Consider the following 12164-nt stretch of genomic DNA (forward strand, 5'->3'; position numbering starts at 1 on the left):
TGTTCACACTAATGGGCAAGCTCCTCTTGGGACAATGGCTATTCCTGGTCTGTTTGATACCTACCATGAAGGACATAGAACACTGGTTCTCAACCTGTGAGTAGAGACCCCTTTGGACAGTTCAAGGATTCATTCACAAGGGTTCCATATCAGGTATTTCCATTATAATTCATAACAGTAGCAAAATTACAGTTATGAAGTAGCAACAAAGTAATTTTATAGTTGCGGGTCACCACAACATGAGGAGCTGTATTAAAGGGTTGCAACATTAGGGAGGTTGAGAACCAATTATCTACAGTCAAAGAAGACTCAGGAAGAAGCTATTGATGTCCGAGGTGCTGGCTTGAGTGTCAGCTGCAATGGAGGGTCTTCTTTACAGTGGAAATATAAACTTGGAGAAGAAGTAGGTTGAATCAAAGGGGGTAGGATGAATGGGGTTTAATTCACCAACTACAGGTCAGGGGAGGATAGGGTATTTTTTATTTGCCATGTTGAGAAGTGTGACATAAAGGCAAGGGCATCTAACTTCCAGTAATTCTATGGATGCTCAGTAAACATGTTCATCAAAAGTTGTATTTTAAAATGAAAAATGGAAAATAAAGGTGTAGGCAAGTTTGTGAATTTGCAATGTTTTCTCTATTAGAATACTAGAGTAATCTGGAATTTTTAAAGGCCATATTGTAAAGTTTAAGGTCAATGACACCTCTAGTCTTTATTATGTATTAATGGATAAACATACTTTGTAGAGTTTGCAGGAAGGGTTATCTCCCTAATCTCAGTTCTCCTCTCTGTAGGATAGGAATGATAACATCACGATCTCAGAAGGTTGTTGTGAGAATTAAATGAATCAAAATATATGGAGCAAGAACTCCACAAATATTAGCAATTTTAACATCACCATTAGTCTTTATAGGACTCAGCCTTCAGCAGAACACTTCTGTATAGACTAATTGGGCATGTACCTATTTGCCTTATTGCAGTAATGATGGATAAATTGAAGGACCAGAACAATAAAAGGTTTTCTCTGAAATAATAACTCCTGAGCACTCCATCTTCCCCATTAATTATTACAGACTCCTAGAGAAATCTCTTGGCGAGGCAATTTCAACATAGTACAAATGCTGTGGACCATTCTTTTGAAAATAAGGCTTGAGTTGTCCTTTTTGGATGCATGTAAGAAAATTTATCAGACTATTTCCACATGCTTTCATCATTGTTCAACAGCTATCATTTAGTGGCTATACAATATTTAGTATTTACAGACTACCAACAATGGTAAGTCTATAGAATTGCAGCAGCACTGGCCAAATTGTACTCTGTTGACCTGACTAGTGTCTCTTTTTTGCTCTGTTTTGTAGTTGTGCTTCTTGGGTCATTATAAAAGCCAACTCTTCTTTACAATCTGTGGAACTGATCAGCAGAATCCGAAATAAAATATACGGGAACTTCACACACGGGAACTTCACACAGGATCAATTGACTCTATTGGTAAAGTCTGACCAGGTTGTGGTGGAAAAGCTAGGTAATTATTTTGGCAAGGCATTTCAGTATGAATTCACCTTTATTTTTAAATTATAAAACTCACAATAAATATACTGTATGGATGCTTAAGTTCAAAGACAAGAAAAGTCTTTTGTTTGTTTGTTTAGACAAGGTCTCCCTCTGTAGCCCAGGGTGGTCTGAAACTTATTATGTAACCCAAGAAAATCTTTTACTCATCGAAACCCTCCTACCTCAGCCTCTGCCTCCTAAGTGGTGGGTGCTGGGCTTATAGGTGTGAGTCATTATGCATAGCTGAGAAATCATCTTTCCACATAAACTTATGCTCACATGTCCTCATGACTTGTCTACCTTTAAGGGCTTATAAATGAATAGAGCAACAAAGAGTTTACAACGGACTACTACAAGTTGACCCTTGGTCAGCCGTGACTATCAGCAGTGACTGGCCTATGAGTAGTGTAGAGGGATTGCCTCTTTGATTTAAAAACTTGGAAACATGGTGAGCTTCGTCATTACACACAATACGTGCCCTATAGATAACTGCTAATTTATTGACTGATTCAACCAACCTATTCATCTCAGGAAATGATCTAGGAACTGTCCCAGATTTCCCTCCTGAACCTTTTCTTTTCTAATTAGGAAAGCTGCAGTGGTAAAAGAGAAAGTCTACCAGGGCAGCCCTCCTCCTGCCCATCACTGCTGGCTTTGTTCCTTTTCCCCAGTAGATGGCTGGAAAAACTGAGTTAACACACCAGCATTAGAATGAACTGTCCTTGGCAGCAAGCAAAGTAAATAGCAGAGGCTTGTGGATGTACAAGGTTACAGTGGGATGAAGATGGAGAAGACTGGAGGTCACAGGCAGAACCCACTATGTAAATGACACTAATCAATCTGTCCTGAAAGAGAGAAGGATGTGATTTTCTTGCATTCATAGAGAAGACTGGACAGACCTGTATGAGTCACTTTTTGGGTCACTCTGTCACCACCTAAGGAAAACATGTCTAAGCACACTGTAAGGACCAGGCCCTTTCATATAGACTTAGCCTAGACAATATCTCTCTTAACATGACAAAGCCTGGTATCAAAAGTGTGTCTCAGTAACCTTTCATTGGGGAAGCACCATCAGCAGAGACATCATGGTCCTGGCTATATTGCTCATGGCAGGCATGTTGATTTTACTGAAACCAAATCCATCTGAGCCCATTAAAGAGATGACTGACACGGGAAGGGATGCCTGCCCAGTCTCCTGTGTTTACATAGCAAAGAGATAACAGGGCATACTTCTGAGGAGGAAAGACAATCAATCGGCAGACAGAAGCTCTAGATGTGTTTGGTACTCTAGTACCCATTTTGTGGTTTGATTTCCCCCATGCAAGCATTTATAGCACTTTTACAAACAACTCCTAAATTTCATTATATGCATGTCTGAAATTGTCAAAGAATTTTTTAAAGTGGGGGAAAAGGAGCTCCCCACCATCATGGGTGGGGTTCTAATGAAAGGACTAAACGTGAGCTTATACTGAAAGGCTTATTTAAACAAAGGCTGCCTTGAAAACTGGTTTCCATGAAGCTTAGTTTAAATGTCCTGGTTGAAATAGTTTTCTCTTGTATTTGCTGATGGCTGTGCGCAGGGTAATAATGATGGGTCATAATGGATGTTCGTGATACTTTTAAGTGCCTTTTGCCCTTGAAATGTTGCATATATTTTTTTCTCTGTAGAGCCAGGAAAATGTGAAGCAGATGAAACACCCTCAAAATACAAAGGGACTTATAAGTGGCCATTAACTGACCCTACTGAGACAGCCCAAGAAAGGTGCATTAAAAATGAGAATAGGAACGCCACAAGAATTTGGTATGTATCTGTCAAGTTCCAAGTGCTAGTTTACCTGTAATGAGGTCAGCTCCATTTGTTTCTATGTCCTTTTGTAGTCTCGTTCCTTTTCCCCTACTGCCGATCCTCTTCCTCTCTTTCACCTTTTAGAGTTAAACATGAACATATAGTATAATACAAATTTCGTGAGGACAAAAACTCACCAACAATCCAGCCACTTCAACATGGCTGCTTTTAGGTTGGCATATTTTATTTTATTTTTGGGTTTTTTTTTGGCCTCTCTCTGACCCCTAATCTAGCCCTCTTTTGTATGCCTTTAAGTTTTTCTGTAGCGGTAACCATGGTTTACATACCAATAATGTAATTTACCCTTTCATTCAATAGTTTATCAAACATTTCCATGTTTTGCATTCATCGTTTTAATGATCAATTCGAAGGCAGCCCGAGCTGCTGCCTCGTGGATGGGCCATCATAATTTACTCCATCACTCTTGTATTGTTCAGCTGATCATTTTCCCTTTTTAAATCATCAGCCTTCGTTTCTTACTCTCTGCTGCTAATGGTGTATGCCAAATAACTTAAATGGGCAAGAACAGAGGGGCAGCAGGTTTTGATAGAGGCTTAAAAGCACTGGTAGAAAGCCACATCTCTGCCTGTATCGTATCCACCCCTGCTTACATCTAATGAGTCAACAAAGCAAGCAACCTTGGCAGTCCTGGTGGGAGCTTGCATGGAGCTTCTCCTTTGTAGCCAGCTCCTTAGTACAAGCTCTTTCCTAGCTCTTGCCTACATTAGAGCTGTCTCCATGCTTTCTCACAGTCCACTACTCCCCAATGCCAATTCACTGTGCTGCCAGCAGGAGTTTCTGGAGTCTGGCTGCTACATGGCAGACTTTTGTTAAGGAATGAAGTGCAAACCTCTAACACAGTCATCAAAACAGCAGGTTGCCTTTCCTGTCATTGCTTGGCTCCATCCCTTCACCATGTACTATAGCCCAAGAGATAATTTGCTATTGGAGACATGATGGCTATTTCCGTGTGTCTCTTTCTCTGGCTGGTGGCAGCAGGGAAGGTATAAATCCTTTCCGTGCCAGGCTCAGCTCACTTCAAATGCTGAACGTTCTCCTTAACCAGACATGAGTGCTTTACATACCTGTAACTCCAAGATCCAAGACAGGAGAGTTGCTGTGAGTTTAAGATCAGCTAGCACTCCTTAGGAAGTTCCAAAATAGCCTGGTTTACAGAGTAAAACCCTATTTCAAAACAAACAAACAAACAACAGACAACACTCCAACAAAAAACCCAAATCAAAATTTACCACCATTACCACAACAAACATACAAAGAAAGAAAGAACCAATGAAAGAAGCAAAAGAAAGAAAGAAAGAAAGAAAGAAAGAAAGAAAGAAAGGAAGAAAGAAAGAAAGGAAAGAAGGTCTTGTGTGGTGTTTTGATGGATTCCATTTCACATAAACTTTTCTCATATTTTGTATAAATCAGAGTATAGGACCATTCAATTCCAAGCTCCTGGTGATAGTCAAGACCCTGCCCTGTTTGTCTATGTCCTCTACTACCATTCCTAGAGTCTGTAGGCACTCAGTGCATGCACTGGCTGACTTGAACTGGCCTGAAGTAAATGAGGCAAAGGTGTGCCTTGATAGTAAAGGACAATGCACTACAGAAAGTCCTTAATCAGAGACATTTATTATGTAGAGATAAGACTGTATTCCAATAGGAGTGTCTCTTAAGAAGAGGCAAGAGAGGAAAGTAATAGAAAGGAGTTATATCTACATGGGCAAAGTCTCTTCCTTGATTCTTGGTGGGCTAAATCTCTCCCTGCTCCAACACAAGCTATGTGCCCATCTATGTTATTTAAGCCTAAAGGTTAGAAATGGACATGGGAAAGCATGCCATAGGCATGGAAAGGTCTTCGATTATTGCTCTTATTTAATTGATTGATTAATTAGTTAATGATAATTATTACTAATTTTTAGACAAGGTCTTACCCTGTATCCCAGTCTGGTCTGGAACTCATGGTGACTCTCTTGCCTCTTGAGTGTTGAGATTATAGATGTGAGCCTTTGTACCATTTCCCTTAGGGTTATCCTTGTCTGTTTCCTTCACGAGAACACTAGATAATTCCTCTTAGTCCTCTATTCTATCTTTTGCAGTTCCATCAGCATCCAGACTGGCAAGTGTCAATGGGAAAAACCAAGGCTTAAGCAATGCAAGTTGCTTCAAGGACTCCCTGATAAGATTGTGGATCTTGCTAATATCACCATAAGCGATGGTAAGACAGTTTTATGCACATAGAGATATCATGGGACCTCCTCACTTGATCTGCCTACTTGATCTGAGGTAAATAAGAGTATAGGCAGAATTCAATGACAATTTACCTCACGGTAGCCCCATTTCAGAAGCCAGATGCTTGTTGGTGGAGGTGGCAGTAGGGTAGGAGTCAAGACTATCAGACTTCTATGTTTTGTTTTGCAGATTTTCATTTTACATTTTAGTATTATTTTCCCATTCTTTTCCATATTTAAAAACTCTAAGGAGGCTGGCCTGGTGGCATGTTTGTGTAATTCTATCACTTTGGAGATTGGAGCAGCAGAATCTTGGGTTCAAGGCCAGTGCCTTGGCCACATGGTGAGAGATCCTGTTTCAAAAACACACGCACAGTCACAAAACTCCCAAATCAGACACATATCAATTATAGAGGAAAAAAACTGCTCTAATGAATATTTCACATCACAATATTTTATCAAGACCTGATATTTCAAAGTAGTGTAAAACCTCTTCAGTGGTGATATTCACAGGTTCTCCATTTAGCAAATGTGATGTAGTGGGTTGTTTTACTTGTGCATTTTTCCTCAGTAACTCAGTTGTGCAACCCTCATTGTGAATTTCGTGGAGGAGACTTGTACAAAGGACCATTTCATTATAAAAAGAATCCTTGTACCTGTTAACAAAACCTCTATTTCTCTCTCCCTATAGCTCCTGGCAACCACTGATCCACTTTCCACCTGTGTGAATTTTGCTTATTGTAGGAATCTCAATATGTTTGTGAAGTGTCTTCATATTGTAGCCTGGGCCTCTACATACTACATTGTTAATGGTTGAATACTATTGTGATAAATTGATCTATTATATTTTATTTAGTTATCAACTGCTGGCCATTTGGCTGTTTTCATATTGGGCTATTTTTTCGTAGAGAGATTGTGAACATTTGTAGTGCAAATGACCGGTAGACATGTTATCTTCTCTGAGGACATACTGAAGAGTACAACTGTAGTCACCTGGTAACACTATCCTTAGCCTTTGAAGGGACTGCAAAATGCTTTCCACAACTGCTGAGCCATTTTGCATCCCTGCTGACACCACATGAAGGTTCCAATGTCCTCATGTTGTTGTGATTGCATGGCCATCTTTTAGTTACAGTTGATGGCAGTGCCTCTCCTCCCTAGCATATATACTTTTACTTTGGATTTTAGCAATCTGAGTCTTTTCTCTTCTTGTCCTGGTCAGTCTAGAGAAGAGGATTTGAATTTCTCATAAAATCTATTTGTTTAGAGGAGAAGCAGGCTAATAGCAATATCTAGTCTTTTGAGATAGAGTCATGGTAGGCATGGCCTGTATCCCTCTCTGCCTGTCGCTCATGATAGCCTTGAACTTCTGATGCTCTTGCCTCAGCTTTCTAAGCACAGGATTCCAGAAATACTCTGCTATGCCCAGCAACAGCAACAGTGAAGACAATACAGAGCTCCTCTGTGTGCTTGCAACACATTTAGTCTTCCCACAAAGTCAGCAGAGCGTTAGCTTTGTTACATTGTCACCAGAGAGTTAGCTTTGTTACAGTGGATGACTCTACCCTGGCCCAATTGAAAATTTATATTGGGGTTCACTCTTGACACTGCACAGTGTGTGCCTTAATTAGGGGTTCCATTGCTCTGATAAAACATCATACCCAAAAGCAACTTAGGAAATAAACTTAGGGTTTATTTCAGCTTACAACTCTCAGACCATACGCCATTATTGAGAGAAGCCAGGGGAGGAACTCAACAAAGCAATCTGGAGGCTGGAACTGAAGCAGAGGCCATTGAGGAGAGATACCTACAGGCTTGCTTAGTCTGCTTTCTTATGAACCCAGCACCACTTGCCTAGGAATGACATTACTCACAGTGGGATGAGTCATCCCACATTAATCACTAATTAAGAAAATGCCTGACAAATTTACCTACAGGCCAAAGTGATGGAGGCACTTTCTCAATTGATCCAAATAACTCTATCTTGTGTGACCTTCACATAAAACTAACCAGGACAATGGATACTTGTAAGTATGAATGTGCATGACACGCATCTTAGTTAGGGTTACTGTTGTAACAAAATATCATAACCAAAAAGCAAGTTGGGAAGGAAAGAGTTTATTTGGCTTATACTTCCATGTCACTGTTCATCATTTACAGAAGTCAGGACAGGAACTCACACAGGGCAGGAACCTGGAGGCAGGAGCTGATGCAGTGGTCATGGGGGGTGGAGAGATGCTGCTTACTGGCTTGCTCCCCATGGCTTGTTCAATCTGTACCACCAGCCCAGGGATGGCACCATATACAATGGGGTGGACACTATTCCATCAACAACTAATTAAGAAAATGCTCTACAGCTGGAGGACCTTTTGGAAGCCTTTTCTCAATTAAGGTCCCTTCAGATATTTCTAGTGTGTGTGTATCAAGTTGGCATAAAAGTAGCCAGCACAACATGCATCTACAGAATCACACTCCCTTAAAGCCTTCTTGTGGTACATTTATTTATTCATCCCGTTCTCCCTTCCAGTTTCTGGCACACAGTGGTCCTTTTATTGTTTCCATGGTTTTTGTCTTCCCCAGGATGTTATGCAGTTGAAATCTTGCAATGTGTAGCCTCTCTAGGTTGACTTCCCGCACTTGGCGGTGTACATTCCCGTTCCGCTATGTTTTGGTATGGCTTTCTAACTCATTTTTTTTTTTTTTTTTTTAGTTCTGACTAGTATTCTATTGCTTGGATATATGACAGTTTATTTATCCATTCTTCTACATTAGGACATCTGGCTTGCTTCTATGTATTGGCCAGAAGGCAGAACACTTCTCTGGATAATCTTCCTTATGGAAGATTCACATTTGAGATCTTTAGCAAAGAAAATGCGGCAGAGTTAGAAGAGTCAGCCCAACTCTGATGTCCTAGACAGGGAATCATGAATCAGAACAGGAGGTGGTGCTGCAGGCTGGAGTGAGTGGGAGGAGAGGCAGAGGGCCTGCCTCATGCTGACCTCCCTCCTTCTGAGTGACACATTTGTTTTAGACATGCTAATCGAATTTTCTCTTGTGGAGGAAAAAGACAACAAAGAACCATAGCAAGAACAAAAGTACTGTACTGGGTTGAGAATTTTAGAAAATTAACTGACAAATTGCCACAGAGAAAGGGGACAGTCAGATGGATGTTGCCTCTGCTGCATATGACTGAAAAGTAGACTGTTACCTTTGGAGGAATCCTCTTCTTTTTAAGCCAGGAACTTAACAAGGATGAGTACTGTGTAAAGGAAAGAAATGAACTCATATTGAGATGATTTATTTGTATTCCTTTTTAATGTTTGTGACAAACATTAGATATCTTAGTTGGAGAAAAGCTCTCCCATGTAAATCCTTACTTTTCTTAGCTTCCTTATATCGCACCGCTAGTGAGGATTCTTTCAAAGTTCTCTGAATTCTGTTCGGTTCCCTGGTTTTGTTATTCACTTGATACTGAAGGATGTGCCAGACCAGGATGAAGTTGGCTGGCATTTTCCACCATCGTGGCAGGTAGGGCAGCAAGTGATTGACAGAGAACAGGGGGTGTAGTGGATCTCAGGGATGAATACATTACTAACGTGTGGAAGGCTCAGGGTTCCCCCCCCCCGCCCTCCGGCCTGGTCATGGCAGAATGATGGCAAAGCACTGCCATTTTACCCCCAATTGTATGGCGAAAAGCAATGAAAGGCTACAGAGGCTGTAGCAAAAAGCCATGCAAAAGGACTCAAGTTCTGTAGCCAGAGAGGGCGAGATGGTCTCTATGCCTTCGAATCTTAATCTATGTGAAGGCAGTAATATGAGTAACCATTGAATGCAGTGTTTAATGCTTTGCTGTTATAGCTCATCCTCCAAATGCCCGACATCATCCACTCTTCTCACTGGACCTGGCTTCTGGCTGCTATAGTGGTAGAATTTGACAATAGCAACATTGTCGATAATGGGTCTAATGTTTTAATTTTTAAATGGTTATTCTTCCATCATATAAGACATCCCAGCTTCAGTTTCTTCTCCCTCCATTCCTCCCAGTTCCCCCATCCCCTATTCCCCAGTTCCACTCCTTTTCCATTTCCCTTTAGAAAAGAGCTAGCCTATCAGGGATATATATTGAACACACATAACAAGTTAGAATAAGACTAGGTACAGACCCTCTCATCAAGAGTGGACAATACAACTGAGTAGGGGAAAAATCACCCCAAAAGCAGGCAAAGGGGTGAATGTTTAAAAGGACTGAAGTATAGATATTCTTTTTTCTTGATAATTCTCATTTAGGGTGCTTCCTCTCAGAATGCAGATACTGTGTTTTGAGAAGTCAAGTGATATGCTGAGAAATATCTACTAACCAGTTCTACTTGCAAAGGGAATTGTAATTAATGATTTTTAGCATTTGCTATTTTGCATAATGTAATATTCTCATCCAAATACAAACTCAAACACATAGTCAGTGACCTGTGAAGTCAGTGAGGAGTGCACACAGAGACAATGGATGTAAATAGTCCAAAATACATTAGTGAAATATCTCCAAATAATTAGCAGATGGTGTTTTTTGAGAATCCTTATTGTTTTTAATAATTTTATTGTAAGTTTGTATATTAATTAATTAATTATTCTATTTAACTTAATGATTGCCTGTGTTTAACAACCAGACTATGAAAATTCCCAGAAACTCACAAATTAGGTTCTTTTTTTTTTTTTTTTTTTGGTTTTTTTTTTTTTCGAGACAGGGTTTCTCTGTGTAGCCCTGGCTGTCCTGGAACTCACTCTGTAGACCAGGCTGGCCTCGAACTCTCGAACTCAGAGATCCACCTGCCTCTGCCTCCCAAGTGCTGGGATTAAAGGCGTGTGCCACCACCGCCCGGCTACAAATTAGGTTCTTAAAAGCTTAAACGCTCGATTCAACACACCTCTGGACACAAGTCATTGAAAAATGACATATGGAGGGAGTTTCATTCATGGCCCCAGATGATTAGCACCTGTTTAGCATCAACTGCTAGATTTAGAAGGAACTTCCAGGCCAGTCTAGCCTTCAGATGGGTCCAGCCTGAGCTTCAATCCCACTGCAACTTCTTGTGAAGTCCCAAGAAAAGATTGCTCAGCTGAGCCCACTCAACACACACACAAGACATTATGGTTAACCGCTGTGTTAAATTAGAAAGTGAGTGTGTGTGTGTGTGTGTGTGTGTGTGTGCAGCAGGAGGATCATAAAAAAAACCCAAAACTACTTCTTTATTGTTTGATTGCTACAATTCTTGGCAGATTTACTGAAACAATGTTTCAAGCAACAAGAATCCAGTCTGCAATTTCTAAAGGAAGACTCCTTTTCACTCTTGCTTAGGGACCTAGAATTTTTATACAATGACTATAATTCATACTGAATTTCCCTTAAAAAGCATATAACTCCAGATGAGAAGTCTATAATTACTTTCCTCAGAGTAGTTAGTTTCCCCTCGGCTTGTTGTTTACTTTCATTCTGCCACAGCAGGGACAGCGTGAAGTGAAGTCGCACCACAGAAGCCAGAAGGATCATGACTAGGCAGCTCTGGCTTTTCCATTTTCAACAAAACCTGAACAATTTCATAACAGCAGTAGAAAGATCTGGGAAGAAGTGTACAGTTTTTTTTCCTCCACCAGTAATTTGTTTTCTTAGTTCCTTTTCAAAGTTTTATATTATAGTTTGTGCACACACACACACACACACACACACACACACAACTTGTAGTAGTTGGTTCTTTCCTTTTCCCATGTAGATCTCTGGGATCAAACTCTGGCAGTAAGCTTGGCGCCTTTACCCACTGAACCATCTCTCTCTCTCTTTTTAAATTTTTATTTATTTATTTTTCTTTTATTGGATATTTTCTTTATTTACATTTCAAATGTTATCTTCTTTTCAGGTCTCTCCTCAGGAAACCCTCTATCCCATCACCCCTCCCCCTGCCTCTATGAGGGTGCTCTCCCCCCCCACTCACTCCTGCCTTCCCACCCTGGCATAAGTCTGTGTTTTCTGTTTCCAAATGGATCGTAAGATACATATTAACAGGGATGAAATATTAATTTAGGAGCAATTACAAAGTTAGTCACTTTCTTTCCTTTGTGTTTCCTCAATGAGAACACTGTCATTGCTTGTGAACTTGTTTCTAAAAAAGCCATGGGAAAATTGGGGTAATGGAGAGGGGATGAAGAGGACCTTGGTTAAAATTGCTGTACTTCATCAATGAGTTCAGAGTCTTCTGTAGAAATAAAAAAGAATAAAGGAAGAAAACTGGGGAAAGACGATGAGGGGGAAAAACTAAAACAAAACAAAACCAAAATCCTGCCTAAGGAATAAAGTTGTGGGAAGCTTGAGGTAGGGGAGAGATTTGGACTGTTGCTGACAGCTGTGGAGGATGCTGAAGAAAGAGGAGAAGGAGGAGGAGAAGGGAGATGAGGAGGAGAAGGGGGTGTAGAGAATTTTACACTCAAATTGTTTTCTTTTCCCAAACATAGCTGGTTTTTCATAATATGAGCTGAGGTATATGCAT

At 40.4% G+C, this 12164-nt stretch overlaps 1 protein-coding gene across 1 annotated transcript in view; it reads left to right on the forward strand.

Moving 5' to 3' along the window:
• Window positions 1–12164, forward strand: part of Adgrg4 (adhesion G protein-coupled receptor G4) — an 80436-nt gene that overhangs the window by 28342 nt on the left and 39930 nt on the right. The window contains exons 7-9 of the mRNA XM_028776901.1: window positions 1359–1522; window positions 3220–3352; window positions 5500–5618. Of these exons, the coding sequence (XP_028632734.1) occupies window positions 1359–1522; window positions 3220–3352; window positions 5500–5618 (416 nt within the window). The remainder of the gene's footprint in view (window positions 1–1358; window positions 1523–3219; window positions 3353–5499; window positions 5619–12164) is intronic.

The sequence above is a fragment of the Grammomys surdaster genome, unplaced genomic scaffold (assembly GCF_004785775.1).
Source record: "Grammomys surdaster isolate TR1022 unplaced genomic scaffold, NIH_TR_1.0 274, whole genome shotgun sequence".
Taxonomy (NCBI): domain Eukaryota; kingdom Metazoa; phylum Chordata; class Mammalia; order Rodentia; family Muridae; genus Grammomys; species Grammomys surdaster.